The sequence below is a fragment of the Armigeres subalbatus genome, chromosome 3 (genome assembly GCF_024139115.2).
Source record: "Armigeres subalbatus isolate Guangzhou_Male chromosome 3, GZ_Asu_2, whole genome shotgun sequence".
In the NCBI taxonomy this organism is placed as follows: Eukaryota; Metazoa; Arthropoda; class Insecta; order Diptera; family Culicidae; genus Armigeres; species Armigeres subalbatus.
Genome location: NC_085141.1, coordinates 115,878,194 through 115,900,314, shown reverse-complemented (window position 1 = coordinate 115,900,314; position 22,121 = coordinate 115,878,194). Strand labels below are relative to the sequence as shown.

At 39.1% G+C, this 22,121-nt stretch overlaps 1 protein-coding gene across 9 annotated transcripts in view; it reads left to right on the top strand.

Annotated features, from left to right (window-relative positions):
• The window catches only part of LOC134220600 (voltage-dependent calcium channel type A subunit alpha-1), a 283,554-nt gene that overhangs the window by 140,103 nt on the left and 121,330 nt on the right, over positions 1 to 22,121 (top strand). For 7 of the 9 annotated variants that reach the window (XM_062699696.1, XM_062699694.1, XM_062699695.1 and 4 more), the window contains exons 11-19: positions 5,435 to 5,458; positions 12,233 to 12,430; positions 12,502 to 12,716; positions 12,778 to 13,430; positions 13,498 to 13,800; positions 13,863 to 14,123; positions 14,185 to 14,328; positions 14,396 to 14,597; positions 14,658 to 14,822. In XM_062699696.1, coding sequence (XP_062555680.1) covers positions 5,435 to 5,458; positions 12,233 to 12,430; positions 12,502 to 12,716; positions 12,778 to 13,430; positions 13,498 to 13,800; positions 13,863 to 14,123; positions 14,185 to 14,328; positions 14,396 to 14,597; positions 14,658 to 14,822 — 2,165 coding nt within the window. The remainder of the gene's footprint in view (positions 1 to 5,434; positions 5,459 to 12,232; positions 12,431 to 12,501; positions 12,717 to 12,777; positions 13,431 to 13,497; positions 13,801 to 13,862; positions 14,124 to 14,184; positions 14,329 to 14,395; positions 14,598 to 14,657; positions 14,823 to 22,121) is intronic. The other 2 variants (XM_062699693.1, XM_062699692.1) reach the window with 1 other exon arrangement.

Sequence of the window (22,121 nt, the reverse complement as noted above, 5' to 3'; positions counted from 1 at the left end):
TGCAGAAACAGACCTTTTCTATGCCGACGAATGCGGCAGACGGTGAATAATTTGTCTGTTTCAAACCCACATCGGATGAACCTTCCCTTAGCAACTCCCCCTATTCCACTCACCATAACAACCAGTAAGAGGATTGGACTGGACAGTCGTCATCTAGGTACAGTATTTCTGGGAAACAGAATCTGTCGTCTAGTCAAAACAATGTTAATGATCAGACCAATTACTTCTATGTTAGCACCTCAGGCGAACTGAATTTTATCTCCTGGAATCAACAACAGTTCCTTCCTTCCCAATTCAGTTCGTGGAAGGATTTCTCCGAACCAACGCGCTGTATCTGGGGGGTAATTGAAATTTCTAGACTAGTCAACAGCAGTTGTTGTTATGAAATCAAACTTTATTGGGTAGAATAAAAATGTGAAAATTGCAACTAAGAGAAAACCCACATTGATCCACCTTGCGGTGACGATGCCTTTCTCGATTCAAACTTTGGTTTCGCCTTAGTGTGATACACATCATAAATACTTGCCTACATTACGGCACTTGCAAACGGTATAAGGTGAATCAACCAACCAATTGAACCTGGATCAACACGCCATTTTTATCATTACTTTTGAACGCAATGACTGATCTTGATTGTATTCAATACTGATCAACTAGAGCTTGTCCCCCGTCGAATGCAACTTGTTGCGAGAAATTTGGTTAAGACTCACTATATGAAAAAGTAACAATAATTTTCGGTTTTCGCGTGCACACCCACACTTATACACACAGACAGACAGACATTTTTTTCAGCTCGACGAGCTGAGTCGATTGGTATGCAACATCATGGGTCTCCGAAACTTCTTAAAACTGTTCTATTATGGAGTGAAATAATGCTGTGAGAGGAAGGAAATTGTATTTTGGCCATAACTTCCAAGCCCATTATGCGATGCGGCCAATTTTCAATATGAATCAATGGGACAGGAGCAAAACGGTGAAAGATAAGTGCCCAAAAAACGAGCTAATGTAGGCGTTTTTGCTTTAAAAAATGTATTTTGGCCATAACTTGCAATCCCATAGTGCGATCTAGCCAATTTTCAATAGGAAACAAGGTGAGCAAATCGGTGAAGGGTAAGTGCTTAAAAAGTGAGCTAGATTTGTTTGCGCTCAGACACACACACACAGACATCACCTCAATTCTTCGAACTGAGTCGATTGTTATATAACATTATGGGTCTTCTATAAAAAGTTTGATTTTGGAGCGAATACATAAAATATTGTACTTAGAGTACGAGAAAGGCAAAAAATGTAGATCGAATCCACAGTATCTACGTTCCTTGGTGTAATATTCGGAATACTTTTTTTTTAAATTGTACAAGATTATTCTGCGTGCATTCAAATAAGAGAAACTTGGAAGAATATTTCGACAAAACAAACGCAACGCTAAAGAATACCATGATGTCGACGTCGTCGGCTAGGACGATGTGATGAACTCATTGTATTTTTTTATGTACAAAAAACCACAAAATTTAAGAACAAAAAACATATCTCGGGTACTTATTCAAAGGACGTATGTGATTTTGTAAACAAAGATTCAAACGTTGATTTGTTCAATTTTATGGCACTCCCACGCAAACCTACACCACCAACAGGTAGCAAAAGCCTTCCCTATCTGTTAATGGTGATGGCTTGCGTGGGATCGGATGAATCGATGTTTGAAACTTTGTTTACAAAATCACTTACGTCCTTTTGAATAACTACCCGAGATATGACCTGGCTCGCAGAAGTGAAATACTGCTATCTCCTATGTTTTGGCGTCCTGGCCTTCCTCAGAGATTTACAATTTACATTGGACAATTAAAAAACTTTCTATAACGTGATAAACATTATTCATTGTTTTTTATTCTCATGAAAAATGTTTAATATGTTTTGGAAAGTTTCTTCTTTGTCCAATTGTAAATCTCTGAGGAAGGCCAAGACGCCAAAACATAGGAAACTAGCAGTATGTCACTTCTGCGAGCCAGATTTTCGAATCAAGAAATTCTAGTTCTCGAGTGAGTCTGCCGGTGGTTCGGGAAAAGAAATCATACTCTGAAATGAGTTGGTCGATGATCGTAATTGCCATCGAAAATAGTAAGCTCAGGACCATGGTTAAAAGTGTTACGTGGTTTTAAGAATGGAGTATCAAATATATCAATCAACTCAGTTCATAACTGGATTTCATCGTCCTAACTAAATCCAGTGGTGTCCACCGACAGACCTGTGATCCTGGTCATCCAGCCACCTGGCACGACGCCATGTTTTTGCAGCCAACATCTCAAAGTAACATTTATGGTAGTATTTGTGTTGTTTACCAACATCTGATTTGATTCCCATTGGGATCCAGAAATGTCAGTGGGGACCAGTCGCGCAATGTTAGCTGCAAAGCAAGCCCATTGTGCGAGATATGGATGACACCCACCTGTGGTCATCGCATCAACCAATCAACAGTATTGACTTCAGATCACCGCACCGACGGACCCAATCCGTAGATGGATTTTTCATGATCTGACCTGATCGGACCTAGAGCGACTTCAGATTTGGTTTTTTTCACCCAAATAGATCTAGTCGTGGGTGGGTTCACAAAAAAATCATTTTTATTGATTTTCCCTGAGTTTAGTATTCCAAAAGATCGATTTTTCAAGGGTTTTCTATGAATTTTGTGGGTGTTTAGCAAACCCTACTGATTTATTAATATTGAAGTATAAAACATTAAGAAATTAAAAATAAAATGTTCAAACATTTTCATTCAAACAAAAGTACTTCTTTTTAGTAAGATCAAGAATGTTTTCAAAGTGTGAAATAAAGGGGAGCCCAATATAGGTTTCACCAAAGGTGCTGTAAATTCACGCTTCGGCTCTGGTAGTTCTGCTTTTTTGCCTTTCTCTTACAACAAATCATACTGTGAAGGCAAACAATTTCACACCAATTCCGTAACACATTCTATTCTTGAATATTACGCCACAGACAAACAAACACATTGAACATTCACATCGTCATTCAAACACTAACGACATATGTTGATTTAAGTTAGTTGGGCAAATCACGAGCCAGATGGCGGTAGTGAGCATACATCAGACTCGAGCAAATCCGATGGGCGCGCCACTAGTGTCCGATTGGCCTACTAATGATTATTTGAATTGACCAGTAAATCAGTGAACGATGGAAATTTGACGAGTGTTATGTCTGTTTGTTTGTGATTACGCTATCATCGAATTTAAAACTGAACCATTGCCAATGACAATAACATTGTTCTCTCTTGTAAATGTCAGGACACACTCGACTCGCAACAAGCGATTGTCTCAAAGTGCAATAGAATAGTTTACCACGCACCTACATCCGATTTGAACGATGTTTTCGGTCAAAAATTATTAATTGTCAATATTTTGAAATAAAAATAGTCAGCTGTTGACAAAATATTTATAGGGTAAAAGTTCCGTTAGTCGTGGGTGTTCCTATAGTTGCGGTAATATGATATACTCAAAATTCACAAATCAAACGCAGCAACCCACATTGTCAATCAATTAGTTAATCAGTCAGTACCCGAACGGAACAAAAACATCTTGGCTATCTCTTTGAAATTGGTAAATATCATCAAAATACCTTTTATTTATATTTTTCGTCTGTGCACCAATAGTTGCGGTAGTGTTCCTATAGTTGCGAGTCCCGTAAGAAAACAATGGGATTCGCAACTATAGGAACAAAGATTAAAAAATATCGCAACTATCGGAACACTGTACCAATAATTGGAGTTTTGATTTTAGGTTGGAATTATGATTTCTTTTCAAACGGAAGCATTTCTTATAGAAATAGAAGCGTAGAGCCTTCGGATACATATCAAAGGTAAGTGGAATAAGATTTGTTATTTTTTTGGGGAAATGGATAGTGTTGGAACGCGCTTAGTTCCTCCACTATTGGATTATTTACCCTAGCGCTTAATTGATGTAGAATATCTTTGGTTACTAAGTCGCGAAATGTTCAAACGGTTTGTTAGTAATTAAATCCGCTAGCTTTAATTTTGTGCGGACCATTTGTAGCATATAAAATTGCACGCCATATTCTCTTTGTTCTATGCATATTGGGACAAAGACATTATTGGTGGTCTCTTTTTTTTTGTGTTTTTGACGTAGATAAAGTACTTACGAAAAAATAATAGAGCTTAGAATCTAATACGTTGTTCATTTTTCAACCGATTTTTAATGTTTTGCCACCAATCGATCGAAAATTTGTCAAAGACTCGACATGATCTAAGAACATATCGATTGTAAATTGTAAATTATTGATATGACCATTCTACTAGAACACTATTTCCACCCATCCAGCTACCGCATGTATGGTTTCACTCCTCCAGATCTGGGTGTCGAGCGGCATTAGGGAAAGGGGAGGCAATATGCCGTAGCTATGCAAAGGCTGTTTTGATGTCTTAGCTGTAATGATTTTCACTGGTAATTTTGCCCCATGCAACAGTTAAACAATATACACTGACTCCACAATCATGGGTCACACACTAATATGGGTCATTTCCATTTGATCAACGTGCAAAATGAAGTGGCTAATAATTGTTACAAAGTGACCCATATATGTGGGGTCAGTGTAGCTGATGCCATCTTAAAACTGCAGCAAATCTCAATCATATTGATAATATTAACATTTCGGAAACTCGTGAGGCTAAAGGTCTTTTAGCTGGCAGCTCTTAAGGAACAACGCATTACGCCTCGGCGAATCATAATTCTGGTATGGAAAGTGCATGGAGACGCGTAGTACATTGTAGGTTAGTCCAACTATGGCGTTTTGCCTCGCCACAATAATAGATGGTGCATCGAAATGTGGACAATTTCCGTTTTTCCTACCTTGCTATCGATTATTTTGACACTTTTTTCGCCTTACCTACATAACTATATGTCTTGTTTTGTTAAGAACATTTCAAACATGATAAAAATGAGGGATTACCCAAAAGGCGTTAGGTATTTTACTGTTACTGTTATTCATCAAACCCCAATCAACATCAATCAATTAAATGTTTTCAAAGTCGTCTACACGTCGTACAGCCTATCATAGGACTGTTCCTTGCTTTTTGTTTTGCATTTTATGGGACAATCATACTCCTTTCGCGTTACAGAAATCATTCGAATGAACGATAGTTTGTGCATTTTGTACACCTCTCCTCTGTGTTCCGATTATAATCTGTATACTTCACTCTTGTGAGTCTATGCAGTACAAACCGAAGCGGAAATGCAATTGCCTGTTGTATCATACACTGAACACCCACTCGAACACCAAATGATATCTTTGAGTTTGTTTTTATTTTTGTTTGTTTTTTGGAAAGTATTATCAAAATTTACTCGTTTTTGTTATGCAATACATGGGATTCTTTTAATATTTTTTTTTCGTTTTAAACTCGACGGAACAAATACAGTTTATGTCACCAAACGTAAGAAAGGTAAATAACCAGGAACAAGAGCAATCTTGAAGTATTTTTTAGTAGCTTTTTGTAGGTGCTAGTAGTGAACTATCGAAAGAAATAACGCTTCAAAAACAAGTTTTTAATAGTAGTGGAATATGATTTATAAACATAATATGTCAAACTTCTGCAAACATAAAGGTGGACGCGTGATTCGTCGACCCCAGCACACGAAATTAATATACATGAGACAAACTTAAAACTAAACACAATGTCAAACGATCCAACTGTCGTCGATACGTTTTGTGAGATTAATTGAATGGAAAATAATGACAAAAAAAAAAAACTATAATAAAAATATCTCCATGTTCTTATTTTTGTGAGGCCCGGATTCAATGGATGTTCAATGGATTCACAAATTGACCCCGCCCTAAAAGATTAAATTCTTTAATTTTGAATGGATTCCTAGACATATCGTAAATTGGATTCGGAATTATCAGTAGATATCAGATGAATAAAATAAAACGGCGCTTTAAATTTTGGATTGTGGCCAAAGCGGTTCACTTAGAATGAACACCAATTCCGAGCCTAATCCTGCGAATCGTATATTCCGTAGGATAAATCCACATCGAATTATTGATGATACACTGTGGTGGTACAGATCGTACTGCCGTTATTCAAATGAAGAGCAATGAATCGACTGCTTTGAGCGTGCTTACAGCGGCACACTAGGAGTTAACTTTCTGCAATCAGTATGGCGAAAGGCATCTAAAGCTCGATTTCTTAAAATTAAGCACTTTAATCGAAAAAATATTTGGTAGGCGTAGTAGCGGACACCATCCCTCATAACCGGTACCAAATAGTTTTTCATGAAAAGTTCATAATTTTGAGAAAACTAGCGTTAGATGTCTTTCGCCATACAAATTTCTGGCGGTTAACTCTTGCTGGCTATTTTGTGCATATACTATAGCGCCTGGATGTGGCTGCGGCGAGTAGAAAATCAGCCACTGCCAATAATTCATTGATCGGAATTCTCACTTCTTGTTTTTTCTTCCTTTATTTATGTGATTTTTTAAATTTTAAGTTCTTCACCCGTCGAGAGTACCAAGACCAGAAGCACTTGGCAGGGGGAGGGGGCAGATGGCCATGTTTTGACGTCACCCAACGGGACAGATGATTTGAAACGCTGGTCTTGATATCCAACTCCGGTAAGGATCTGCCGTGATGGTTCCGGAATCCAAGCGAAGGTCGTGTTCGCCCAAGCAGCACACTTGTCATAGACGAGTTTTTGTGACCATAATGACCAAATCAAGTCGCATAAAAGTCGCTGTAACCAAATCAGTCGGAATTGTGCTGCTAGGGTGGTAGCATGTTCGCTAAGATGTTTTGGATCTGTATGGGTGCTTAGGCTGGTCGCTTTGAGTGCGGAAATAACGCTAGTAGAGTCAGGCAGGACGAGGATTGGTTTCCAGGACGGGTAGGTGGCGGCGATGAATGCAGCGACAGCTTCAGCCGAGAAGATGCTGCAAATATCCAGAAAACTGTCAGAGACAGTGGAACCTGTCCCGGTGACCCCAATGCTGACTCCACTACCCAAAACCGAGCCATCTGTAAACCTCTGTTCGTTGTTATGAAAATTTCTGTTAAGGAGCTCGGCCACCGACCTTATAATGGCTGATAAGAAGTGCCAGCTCCTCGCTCTATTCCAGTGGCCTAGCGCCACTGAGGGGGAGACAGATGCTGGTCACCGTGTGCAGAATCCGGTCCTCTTATGTGAGGAGAGGGATCCTGTATTCTCCAGAGATGGCTGTGGTAAACGACGACTTAGTGGCAGATTGCCGCCAGCGCACGGTGGCAAAAAAGCAATATGCAGCACAATCCTGAGGCGGCTCGAACGTAGGAATTAAAAGTTGGTGACCGAGATTCGACGAGGTTCCGATACAGGTCAGTTCGAGGCCGTAAAATATGCGGCTATCAATGATAGCCTGCCCGATCTTTAACTGGTTCGACAGTTTACTTTAACTTCGCGGAACTGAGGAAGAAACGATAGGCTCCGGTCAATGGAGACTCCGAGAACTTTCACAATCTTTTGGTTGGGGATGGTCTGGTCACTCAACTTGAGGCTCGGTCCGATGCCTGACAGCTGATGCCTCCACCTGCAAACGTGTCCTTATACGCATTTGCTGGACGTCATAGTGAAGCCTACTGAGTTGGTGACACAAGTGTCGGCACATTTGCGTGTGGCAGTCCCCGACTGACTGCATGACCCGTTCCACACCTTTCAACCCGTATAATGCTCCGAAACGTACACCCACAGCGACGACGCCACCTGCAATTGTTCACAATATCACAACCGTCATTCGCAAACCGCCATTTTGCCGACAGACAACAGGCTGCCATCCAGCTCAGGTACAAATACAGTCGACTCTCTATATCTCTCCCTATGTCGATGGTTTCCTCAGTCCCTTCAATCGACATACATTTGGGCTTTCTACATCTCGATAACCTTCCTATCGCGATATCTCTCTATCTCGACGTGTTCTGATCATATTTTGTTCAGGATTCGCTCTCCTTATTGTCGTAGCCAAGCAAATCCCTCTTCCGATTTGCCTTTTACCAACGAAAACAAGCGCGGAACACCGAAGGATAATTCGCATGTTCACGCCTCAAATACGTACCACACTGAATGATCGTTTATTTTCACCGTTCGATTCATCTAGAATCCCTGTCAGCCTACTGAGATTGAATTTCAAATTTCTTCTCATTAGCTTCTTAGTATGCTGGCATTTCAAATGCCAACTACGATTGAATTTCAAATTCGTTATCATTTTTTCTATTAATGTCATTTTTAAATATTTTAGTTTATTCCATTATTTTTAACATGAAATAAGAAATACGTTCCACATTATCCATCAATGTAACCAACAAATGCAAATGCATTTTTCAGACTAACTTTATTCCCCACACTTATGTCGACCATCTTTGGACAACAACAAAGACATCAACAACAGGAAACGACATTGTTGTCGGTTTTCATAGCAACGAGCTTTTTTGAATCTATAGTTCTCATTTCAATTTTCCTTCCATTCCTCGATTTCTCCTTATCTCGATGGTCCCTTCAATATCGAGATGTGGAGAGGCGATTGTAGTACATCAGTGATACGGATTGCCCATGAGTACACCTTCACCATTTCCAGCCGCTTTCGTTTCAGTTCCGTTAGCTAACACAACATCTGCTCCAGCGAATCCACCAGCGAGGTTAAGGAACTTTTGTCACTGGTCATATGACAGGACGCACCACTGTCTAGAATCCACGCATTTGACACAGCATTTCCCGCGACAAAACATAACGATTTACTCGAGCTTTGCACCTGTTTTGCTTTCTGCGGGGGCCACTTACCCACGAGAATCTTGCGGAAGAATTTCTTAACGTGTCCCGGTTCCTGACAATAAAAACACACGTCCTGTCTGACTCTACACACGTTATCGCGTTTTGTGTTCGATTTCATAGCCTTTTCCACTACCGCTCCATCGACCAACCGATCAACGAGACGCTGGTATGTATCCAGCAATTTTGATTCAACCAGCTCGAGCATAATGTCCACGTCCGCACGGCTTTCCAAGGCCATCACAACCCAAGCAACCAAAAGTACGGATAAGATGGGATGTTTTGGCTTGATCAGCTCGCATTTTAAGTAATTTTTTTGTATGGTGGGAGCGCAGAAGTGAACTTTGAAGTTCGGTTAAGGGGCTTGGAACTCAATATGAACCAATAGTGAACCAATTGGTTCGGTTAGGAACAAATTTAAGTAAAAACTTAACTTTTGGTTGCTTGGGAAGGCTGTCAAAACTATCCGGCAAGCTTCTCAGGATCATCGCTACCTTCAGCGTATCGTCGAATTTCTGACCCACATTCTCCACGCGCTCAAAAAACTCATCCAACGCGACGAGATGTTTTTCCATGTCTCCACCTTTAATGAGATTTAACGAACATAACCTTTTCAAATGAGACACTCGCGATATCATATTCGGATTTTCGTGGTACCGTTTTAACGACTCCCACACTTCTTTTGCACTGTCCTTGTTTCTGATCAAGCTGTACTGCGACTCTTTCAAACATAATCCGATCGTTGCGATAGCACGCTGATCATCACGATTCCAGTCATCATCATCCACGTCTTCCGGTTGCTCTTCACAGACCACTCGCCAAAGTTCTTCTCGAATCAACAACATACGCATTCGAAAGATCCACGACTGCCAATTGCCGTTATTGAGTCGCACAAACGAGATCTTTTAGATGTCAGCCATTTTACTTTTCCTTACTGCACTGTACCAAAGTCGCCAAGTACCAACCGAAACGTGCAACCGTATTGAAAAAATCTTCCGACGAAAAACACTACCACTTTTCTAAACTTCCACTGGCGCCCATATCCTGTTGGCAGACAAGTATAGCAGTGGGGACAACAGTTTTCCTTCGGGAAATAACACGCACGCGGTTTTAGTGCGAAAGGCTTTACAAGACTTTGAAAGAAAAACTTTATTGGTAACTTTAACGTTACACTGTCGTATATGAACTTAAATAAATTGCCGCCCGAAATTAGTGACGGCATCAGTGGTGGTGACCAGTCTTGTAAAATGTCATCTGCATGTCATTTGACTAATTTGTTCATAACTGTCTTCAGAAGCCAAATTCGCTTCATAATTTTAGTTGTAATAACACTTAGTTATCATAACGCTTGAGTAGAGCTATGTTTTGACCAAGGATTGGTCTAAATATAACATTTGAGGCTGGAGAGTGAAATCTCTCCAAAATGTCACTTGTCATTTGACATCATGTCATTTGAATGACATTTTGCCTCTCACGCCCCAGATTACACATTTACAGCAATGTCTTGTTAGACAAAGTTGTAGTGCTATAAGTTCGTCATACCTCATGTATTGATAGCTCTATCTGAAAAAAAGTTCTGGTGAAATTATAAAAACGAATGCAAATTACATTTTACAACACTGGCTGGTGACTGACAAGGTGTTGCTCGAAACAGCCCCGATCATTTACTTGTGACGTATGGGTTGTGGACAGGGTTTGCAGGGATCGCTCTCAATAGATAACGAACAACGTTTAAGGTCACTTCTTACGGAATCCAAGTTTCAAAGTGCTCGCGTTTTCGGGGGCACACCACTCGATACGGAGACGGCGCACAATTGTCATTTTTGTTGATTTAGCTTTGCTGCATCGCAGCATGCGTGAATTAATAAAAATGACAGTTGTCCATTGCTTCCAACAGGATATGGGCTCCAAGTTTGAAACTTGGATTCCGTGAGGAGTGACCTTAAAGAGAGGCAAAATCCTCTTCGAATCATAACAAGCCATGAAAACAAAATCATCACACTTGTATACAAGTTTGAATAAAACTGATTCGGATAGGCGGCCCCCATCGAAGGGTTTTGATAAAACGCGTTGTTCTCGCTAATTTTATGTTGGGGACCATAATTTTTTTGCACAGCTGTGTAAAACAAGTTGAAACGCATCATAAGAACCTGTGCCCCCCGCAATTGGGGCCTAATAAAAAATTCATCATGGGTTGTAGCCCCCGAATCAGTTCATTATCGTAACAGCTACCGAAAAACGTCCCTCACGGTATGTTACCTATCGAGAGTGTATACAGACGTGATAAGTGAAAGATTTTCTCATTCTCCTTTGGATCCAAACCCAGGTTGTGGATGATGACGTCTGGAGATTGCACTTTCTTTCACAGATTCTTCATGGATTTTTTTTCCAGAAAGTGGAAATTCCTGTGAAAAGTCTCCTCGAAGTTCCATTCAATTTCTCCTGATATTCCTTTGGAAATAACTGCTATTTTTTTCCTTCGGACATATTGAATTGTGATTTATTTCTCCTGGAAATGTGTCTTAAGATTCCTTCATCAGTTCCTCCAAAAACTTTTGAACATCTTTTGGGAATTCTGCAAGTACTTAGTTCATCTTGAAATTGTTCTGGTAGGACCCCAGAGCAAACTTTCGGAGGAATTGTCAGAGGACTTTTCCGAGAAATTATAAAAAAAAATGTTGCCTTGGAATTTCAGACGATTTTCCACAGGCATTTCTAGAGGAATCCCCAAATGGAATCTCATAAAGAGTATCTTGATGCAGATTTCCATACATTCAATTTTCTTTCTCATATTAAACACGATAATTATAATAATAAATGGCGTAATCTAAATAGGCTATAAGGAATATATATCCTGTTTGAGTTAATAAAACCCTCGGAAATTGCTATATTATGGGGTTACGCGAGAAGTTGGCCAAATTAGGAACATGGCCAAAACTGGTACAATTACCTTAACTAAATTCTGTAGAACAATTTTGTTATTTATCTTAATTATGATAAGAATCCCGATCACTATAATAAAGCATTAAAAAAAAGAATCCCGACGCCCAACTATGTTGAATTCAAGTACATATTCAGTTAAAATATTCGATTTTGCTTAGCCAAGAATGTAAAAAGGACAAATAGACAACAAATGCTTTTGCGTAGAAATTGAATTCCAAATATTTTTCCGCGGAAATTACTTTCTAATAGAATTCAATCCACAGGGTAAATACCATTTTACTGATTATAATAACAAGATTTTTCCCCAAGCTTCAAACGTAGGTAACACACCACGCACTCCACCCCACACTATTTGACCGTTGCTGACCCGCTAAACACCGCTTCTGTTTATAAAAAAATCGCTTCGCCAGACACGCCAATAAGCGGCTATCACGATACAAGATCTTAATCGCACTTCCCATCTATCCCCCACACATCCGCAGGTTATCTGAAGTCGAAGGTGAAAACGCAGGGAAAATGCATTGGGTTTTGGCGAGCGGAAAAGCGGTTCCGCTTTTGGATCCGGCACACCGTCAAGACGCAGTGGTTCTACTGGTTCGTCATCGTGCTGGTTTTCTTCAACACCGTGTGTGTGGCGGTGGAACATTACGGCCAACCGAACTGGCTGACGCAGTTTCTTTGTAAGTTTTTTTTAATAAATAGTCGATTCATGATTATGTATTGATTAAATTTGTTTGTTCTTTTATTGTAGACTACGCGGAATATGTGTTCCTAGGGTTGTTCATGATGGAGATGTGGATCAAGATGTACGCTCTGGGGCCGCGGATTTACTTCGAATCGTCGTTCAACCGGTTCGACTGCGTCGTCATCAGCGGATCCATCTTCGAGGTGGTGTGGTCCGAGGTGAAAGGTGGCTCTTTCGGTTTGTCCGTGCTGAGAGCCTTGCGGTTACTTAGAATATTTAAGGTTTGCGCTGGAGAAAAAAATGTTTGAGAATAGAAAAAATAATCTCGTTCTTTTTCTGCAGGTTACAAAATACTGGTCGTCACTGCGCAACTTAGTTATATCGTTACTCAACTCGATGAGATCCATCATTTCACTGTTGTTCCTGCTCTTCTTGTTCATACTAATCTTCGCACTACTAGGAATGCAACTGTTCGGAGGACAGTTCAACCTGCCGGATGGAACGCCGCCCACCAATTTCAATACGTTTCCAATCGCACTGCTGACAGTGTTTCAGATCCTAACCGGCGAGGACTGGAACGAGGTGATGTATCAGGGCATCGAATCGCAGGGAGGGCACAAGAAAGGAATGATCTACTCGCTGTATTTTATCATTCTGGTACTGTTCGGTAACTACACACTGCTAAACGTATTCTTGGCTATCGCTGTCGACAATTTGGCCAATGCACAAGAACTAACCGCTGCCGAGGAAGAACAGATGGAGGAGAACAAAGAGAAGCAACAGATGGAGCTGGACAAAGAAATGGGAGCACTGCATTTGCAAACCGATGGTTCGCCGCCCCGGGTTGAAGTTTCGTCGCCTTCTCCAACCCGGGGAAACGGAAGCAAGGCGAACAAGAAGGAGGAAAATAAGGAAGATGACGAGGACGACATTCCGGATGGGCCGAAGCCCATGCTGCCGTACTCGTCGATGTTCGTGCTCTCACCGACGAATCCGTAAGTTCTATTTTCCTCAATAGAGAGATCAAAAAGATGATCAGCCCTTTCTACGGTCTGGTTTCAGGATACGCTGCGCTGCGCATTGGGTCGTCAATCTGCGATATTTTGATTTTTTCATCATGGTCGTCATCTCACTGTCATCGATCGCACTAGCCGCCGAGGATCCCGTCGAGGAGGATTCACCGCGCAATAGAATTCTTAATTTTTTTGATTATGCCTTCACCGGAGTGTTCACGATCGAAATGTTACTCAAGATTGTGGATCTCGGTGTGATTCTGCATCCGGGAAGCTACTTACGAGAGTTCTGGAACATCATGGATGCGGTGGTCGTCATCTGCGCTGCCGTCAGCTTTGGATTCGATATGACGTAATTTTATTTATAGTAGGTTGTCCGCAGAGTTCGCTTACTTAGCATATTTCCGTTTACAGTGGAAGCAGCGCAGGTCAGAACCTGTCCACGATAAAATCGCTTCGGGTCCTACGAGTGTTACGACCACTGAAAACAATCAAGCGAGTGCCAAAACTGAAAGCAGTATTTGATTGCGTCGTCAACTCACTCAAGAACGTGATCAACATCCTGATCGTGTATATTTTGTTCCAGTTCATCTTTGCCGTCATTGCGGTGCAGTTGTTCAACGGAAAGTTCTTCTACTGCACCGATGACAGCAAACATACAAGTGAGGAGTGCAAGTCAGTATAAATCAGAGAATTTAAAAAAAGGACAGCATACTCACGTAATCATCTATTTCAGGGGTTCCTTTTTTGTCTACGACGGTACCGATCAACTGCCAAGAAGAGAGGTGCGGGAGTGGAAAACACAAAGCTTCCACTACGACAATGTGGCCACTGCCATGTTGACACTATTTGCCGTACAAACAGGAGAAGGATGGCCACAGTATGATCCCTTTGATTTGCGTTCCTTCCATGAGTCTCAATAACCCGGTGATTTCCGCCTTTTTCAGAGTATTACAAAACTCAATGGCTGCTACCTACGAAGACAAGGGTCCAATTCAAAATTTCCGAATAGAAATGTCCATATTCTACATAGTATATTTCATAGTGTTTCCATTCTTCTTCGTTAACATATTCGTGGCCTTGATTATCATTACCTTTCAAGAGCAAGGAGAAGCCGAACTACAGGACGGAGAGATAGATAAGAATCAGGTGAGTTTTTAAACATCATATAATCAAACCAAAATCTAACCTTTCTATTGATCGTTTTAGAAATCGTGCATAGATTTTACGATAGGTGCTAGACCGTTAGAACGTTATATGCCAAACAAGCGGAATAGTTTTAAATACAAAGTGTGGCGCATCGTTGTCTCCACGCCGTTCGAATATTTTATAATGATGTTGATCGTGTTCAATACGTTACTGCTGATGATGAAGGTACGTAATCCCTGGTCCGATTTTTCCGTCTCCCTTGTAATGCAACTCTTCAACCCTGTTGAACAAAATTTATCCAAATCGATCTATCCCCTCCGAAGACAGAGTAGATTAAATTGACCAAAATCAACCCCCTTCATGAGATGATAATAATAGGAAGAGCTAGGCCCAACCCAATTATGTCTTTTGAAATCGAAAAAATCCCATCCAAAATCGGTTATAAGTATTCGTCAAAAATGTACTTCCCAAATTCATTTTTTTTATTGATCCGGAAACATATTTCATTCATTGATTGTGGTGAACACGGTCGATGAATGTAATGTCGCTGTAAATAGAATCGCGAACGACCACGAAATGCAGATTACTAATAATTACTACTCGATAGGAATACTGTAAAGAAATGTAAAAACTAAAGCGTATCGGTTTTTTGGTTTTGTCTGTTGTTTGAATGTACCAAATCACACGAATGCCAAGCTGTACATGTAATTTGCCTTATGTTTGGAATGCAATATTTTTTTTCATAACAACTGAGAATGATTGATGTTTCCTCGTATACATATGGAATGCGATTTTTATTTATTGTTTCGATCCATGAAATTTATCAAACCCATTTGGTCATTCATGTACAAAATATTTCAACCTACACAAAAGACAGAAAACCCCATACATTTGTTTAAAACAGAGGTGTAAAATTTCATGGATTAGAAAAAATGACAATTATTGCACTGTCCCACGCATTAGCTGCGTCAATTATGGAGCGTACTGCAATTGGCATGTGCAATAATTGAGGTTTACCCCACAATGCACCCCTGGCTGTTTTATCTGAATGCTCATTTTCATTGCATGTGCCTTTGCATGTTCAAGAAAATCAGAATAAAAACATCCGATGTAGACGTTGCACAAATTTCATGACTTACTGGAAAGGATTTCAAATTTAATGGGTAAATATCAAAGTAACGACCCAGTTTCTTAAAATTACTTTTATAATTATATAATGGTCGGTTTTATCGCCTCAGGCTCTTCATAGTACACCTCATATACACAGGAAAGATCAGTTTTACATTAAGTAACACGAATAAAGTCTTGGAACAAACAAACATAAATAACTAAACTTGTTACTTATCAATTTAATTCCACATCAGTTCATTAATCTATTCATGGAGAAATGAATTTAAAATCTAATACTGCCTTACACGAGATTTTTGGCTTACACATTTTGTTACTATAAAGCTAAAGCCGAAGTGGCCTTAGAAGTTTATGAAAGAGGTCTCAATTCGGCTGCGTACAAAGGTGCTCGTTTCGCACTTCACCTCCCAAGTAACACTTTAAGTTTTATAACGCTCTTGAAGACCATAATTTACTCTACAAAAGTGTTATAAAACTAATACACATCCAAAATGTAACTCTATCGCAATTTTTCAATTTTCGTGGCAAGAACGATGAAAGCTCCCTACCAAAGATGATATGCAGCACTTTTCTTTCGGAGATCTCATTTCTACTTTTTAATTATTCCCTTCAAAGCCAAAAATAACCACCAAGTCGAAATCCGCTGCTTGCTTCGAGAGGAATTGAAATCGTACATCAAGCACATGTAACGTTACATCACTGTATCAATGAACGACTTGGCCAATCGTGTCAGTTTATCAGGAAATCTTGGATTGGCTCGCATAAATTTTCGCCGCATTCAAAAATATGTTGAATATTCTTCTAATGTTTATATCACATGGCTCATAATGATTGATAAGCGAAGAAACAAATCAGAAGTTTTCAATAAATGTTTCATCTGACTCAGTGGCGCCGGAAGTGAGTAGTACATGTCCTACGCATTAAAGTGTCTGGATGAGACAGCCGAAGCATTGTCCTAAGTTGCAAAATCGATCCAATCCTTTTTTTTTGTCTTTATTAATGAGGTTTTCGGCGATCCAATCCTGTTTTCAAGATGTTTTGCTTGAAACCCGCTCAGTGCATAATGTATACATTACAATTTTCACATTGAATTAAATTTTTGGGATCATCTCATAGTGGCAGTGCCTAGTCACTTTAAAAAATAAAAAAAATGTGAGGACAAACACGCTTAATTTTTTCACCGGGATCTCAACGAATTGCTGAGTTTTTACTGAGTTTCGCATAGCCGAGCCCCAGGAAACATGTTTTTTGCAGTAATTTCTGTCAACGTTGCTGAAAGCTAGCAAAATCAGCTAACAAACATCATTTTTACCGGGATATCAGTTCTTTATTTTGCTGGACACATGGCAGTGTGAATTTTCCCGAGCGGTAGAAATAAAAATTTAGTGTGAAGACAATGCTAGATAACATATGTATGACAACCTGTTGTGATACGACACGGGCCGAATATCGATGATAAATGCTATTGTCTGAATGACCGCCCATTTTCCATTGTAGTTGGGACTAACATCACTGGTTGGGTTGAGCAGACAAGAACAGTTTAAAATCAAGTGATACAGATCTTTTTTATGTCTTTACTATAGAGACTTGCAGCCCTAGGCAAGAACATGTTTGTATGAATAAAAGAGATTTTACTACACTACATATTTCGAACATGCTACAAATAACTGATTCGGTGTGAATAAAACAATAGTTTACTACTGATTTCTTGTAGTCTGCTCAAGACGTTGCTACTCATGTTTCAAATGCAGATTATTCATTAGAAGCGAAGCGAATCGGCTTTGTTCTTGAAAATAGAAGTCCAATTTAGGGAAAACAAATAAAACAGACATGTCTTTTGTTGATAAGCCGCAAAAAAAATGATGAAATCATCATCGTCATCATGGGGTCTATTTTGTTTGGACGTTTCTCCGTGTACACGGAAGAAATAAACTACCCAATAGTTAATTCACCCAACCTCTAACATCCGTACGGGAAGCCAAAATTGAGTAAGTAGGGTCGAAGTAGTTTGCCTTTACTCCCATGTTAAAAAAGTACCCAACGGAAAATTTATTGACCCTAATTTAAGTTTAATTCACTCAATTTCGACCTCAGGTAATAAATCTCAACATTGGCTTCCCGTATTGAACTGGCGTCGTTGGATTGTTTGGCTCTTTTGTTTTTGACAACAAAAGAAAGAGTGGATGAAAGCGAAGAGAAAAAATAACTCAAAAGTAATTTTAAAAGTACTCAATTTTGGGTACTTTTTTTCTTCCGTGTAGTAAATGGTAGTAAACTGTAGTAAAGGCTAAGTTCGAATGTAGCATATGCCATAAGTTCGAAAATGTTTTTATTCATATCAAACATGTAGTTTTCTCTGTGGACTTTATTTTTGAGTAGTTACTACAAGCGTTGAGTTTTGCTACTTTTTATTCATACGACCCAATGTTGCAAACTACTCAAAATTCCCTCTCTGATTTAACCGAAGTTGGACGAATGGTTCCAAGACTGTCGAAAATCAGTGTCAAGTACTTCCCTTCTCTTCAGATTCATAGTAGGAGAATTCCTTACGGATTGCATGCAAGGATCCTGGCGTCAACGTATTTGTCACCAGTAACGTGTTTTGTGTTTTGTGTTTTGCTCTGCTACAGTCTCTTCACAAGTTGTTCTTTAACCCACAAACCAGAAAAATTATCCAAAGAGGCATCTTCTTCGAACCGATCGTCAGGTATGGTCGTTGTCTCAGTTTCAACGATCGCATCAGAAATGATTAGACCCTTCAAGATCCCGTCCGCTTGCTTAATCAAAGTAGCTCTGGATGTCTTGAAGAAAATGACAAAGTCTTTTCTGATTAATTGCTTCATGGCAGAATTGTTCAAAACAACAAAAAGATCGGCTCTCTTGGATTTATTCCTTCAAAGCATACACACTTAACTCATTTCACAGTATTCGGTAAATTTTACCGAAATCTCAACAGCAGAACGGTTCGGTAATTATTTTACAGATTTTTTGTATTTTTTTCCATTGAACAACTGTCAAAATCACCGAAAATCAGTAAAATTATTTACTGAACAGTTTTGCTGTTGAGATTTCGGTAAAATTTTACCGAATTCGGCGATTTATTTTAAGTATGATAGAATAAGTGACGAAAATTTCTTTAGCTTAATTTGATAATTGTTCCAACATAAATTGGAGCGCCACGTCGTCTTCATATAGAGTGCAGATTTCGCAGCTTAGTAGCTTGAATTATTTCACCAACCGCCAAACAATCATCACTGAAGTTGAATTTGGATTAAAGCTGTGAATTATAGATCCGTTTGAGCATAGATAACATGCTATTCCAGCGTGCCTTGGCATCAGCCACTAATTTAATTTCTTTTCCGAATTCAGAACTGACATTTATTTGCAATAAATTGTTTTTCACAGATGATCTACGGAAAAGAACCACTACGGCACGTACCTTATTCACAATTTCATATATTGTGGGAAAATGTTCGACGATGTCAACAATGTTCATTGAGGAAAAAGTAATTTGCAGTTTAACAGGAGGCTAAGAGAATTGCTTCATTCGTATGATTAATGACGATGATGATCGATTTTTGTTCTATCGTGAACGTCGTCAATGATGCTTCTTTGGGCAAAATTACTCATGTGCGTAACCGAATATTTGTCCTTTCTATGCTGGATTTCCTATTTATATGGGACAGATATGCAATTACATTCAGTTTAGCTGATATATGTAGGTGAAAACAATTCAAGATTTATCATACTGACGGCAAAATTCAGAATACCGAAAATACTGGTATTGTCCGTCTCTAATACCGGTATTTTCGGTACCCAAAATTGGCCGGTAATACCGGTATTACCGGTTTCGGTACTACCGGTTAGACCACCCTAATCGTGACTGATAAAAAGCTTCTAAGATCCCATAGAAATGCATCCAAAGCATATTCAGAAATCCAGAACATCATTGTTCATCTGGAAAATTTCTGGATAAGATTTCTATAGAATTGGTCATAGGTAGTGCACCGATATCTCATGAGCAGAACTGTTTTCCAGATTGGCTTTTCCCCTATTTGATAAACAATTTTTTCCTAGTTTGATAAGCTACATTTCGGAGCGTGGACGCGCCTATTGCGACTCATTGTTTTATTTTTTGTCAACCGAGGGTTTTTTTCTCAATTGCTGCAGAATTGTGAAATTATTACCAGCATACCAAAGACACTTGAACAGAACAATTATGGACAATCCATGAAATATCAATACTTTTCAATGATTTCCAGATGATTTCTCAAAGAATAATGCAAAATTTGAAAATTTAAATTATCTAAAATGTTAATGTTTTAGGAATTGTGTGTATTCAAACATTTGACAAATTCTTCCAAACATCCTTGGGCTTTTTCCCGAATTTAAAAGGGATTTTTTTTCGATCTTTCATGGGTTTTTGATAGTCAACAAGATTTTTTTTCCGAATTAATGCGTTTTTTTTTTCTTATGTCCACCGGAAACTTTTCTCAACTAGGAATTCCTTTCGAATTTCAACGGTTTTTTTTTCGTACATCCACGAGAAATTTTTCAGAAATTCCACGGGACGTTCTTTCGAATTTCCACTGAAAATTGTTCTGAATTTCCATGGGCAATCCTTTCATATTTCCAGGGGAACATCTTTCCAATTTCAAAGGGAATTCATTTCTAATTTCACGAAAACTTCTTTAAAATTTCCTTGAAAATACTTCCTTGGAATATTTTTGCGAATTTACTTATCTTTTCGAAATATCTTAAGAAAAGTTTTTGGATTGTCTTGGAATATTTTTCTTGATTTCCTTGAGAAATTGTTTGGATTTAGGAAGATCCTTAAAATTCCCTTGAGAAATTCTTCTGAATTTCTTTGGAAAAGTTTTCTGAATTTCCTTTGAAATTTCCTCCTCTCTTCTCTATCATAGCAATCGGCAAGAGTTTGTCCTGCATGACTAAAAAAATTTTTATCACAAGATCAACACTTGATTGCCCGAAAGAGATCCGAAGAATTCATGCTACGAAATGACGCTAGAGCATGAACATGATGACCGTGCATTTCGAGCTACTCCGTGATCGACCAGAACAATCGCAATTGCACTGGGAACCAATGGATGGAACCATGGGATTTGCTCTCCAACCTCAATGTGCACAGTCTGAGAGCTCTAGTATTTTTTTGGATGCTCGATAACGGCACTGGCCACGTCCTCGCGGTCATCGGGTATGGGAAGGAAATGATTATGCAGTCACTCGCCCACTGCAAGCCGAGAACACCTCTGCACTCGCCACGAGTTCCTGCGGAATTTTATTGGAATCTGGGGGTTTAGGTTTATGGCAGAGGTTCGTCTTGTTAAACGGGTTGCCAATGTGATAGTAATGAAAGGGTGGTGTACATTCTAATTGGATGCCGAAACGAGCTTTTTTGCTCATTTCGAGATCTAACAGTTACCTACTAGAACTAATCAAGTTGTAGGTATAGGGATAGAAGATGAAAACGGTATGAAAGACCATATCCAGTTCTAGCGATTGCTAGAACATGAGAAATATATGAAAAGATACAAAGCAGGAGGAATGGAACGGGCCTGGGATTGAATCTACGACCTCCTGCGTATGAGGCAGAAGCGGTAGCCATCCCAACTAACATTTTTAGATTTATCATGCTCTATAAGAGGTTTTCATGACCAGTTGATGATAAAACTAATAACTCCACCAAAACCTCTTCATAACATCATTAAGATAGCCTTCCGGCCTAATGGACCAATCTAGAAGAAGTTATTAAAACCGTATTAAGAGTAGTAATAAAACTGCAATAAAACATTGTATTGAATTTGTTGATACTCTATAAGAGGTTGTCGTGACCATCATAAGAGTATCAATAAAACTGTTTAAATTTCATATTATGGATTATATTTATTGTCATTCCATTGCCTTTGTTTTTATTTTCACTAGATAACAATGTCCCCTATGTAAAGCTGATGTGTGGAAAATAATGCTTCTGATTCTACTTATGGTTGATGTTGAAAATGAAGCATTATTTAAGTAGTTCATACAACAGAATGACATGCGCAACCAAATTTATCGTGAATATTGAGTTTGTAGAAGCTTAAAATCAACGCGCCTCGAAATTATCAAATGATTACATGAAAATCGGAAATTAAATAATTTTCCAAACTACTCAAAATATTTCAATTTCAAATAGTTTGTATTAAAGTAACCGTGGTTCTATAAAAAAACGTCAGGAATAATTTAATTCCACTCACGAATAGTCTATTTGATCGTAATTGATGTAATCACGGCTATGACGATGATCATTGTTTCAACATGGCGACATTCCTTTTTATGAAAAACAAAATTTGGCGATAAATAGCTCAATAGCTTTTGTGATAACCTTAATCATTCTCC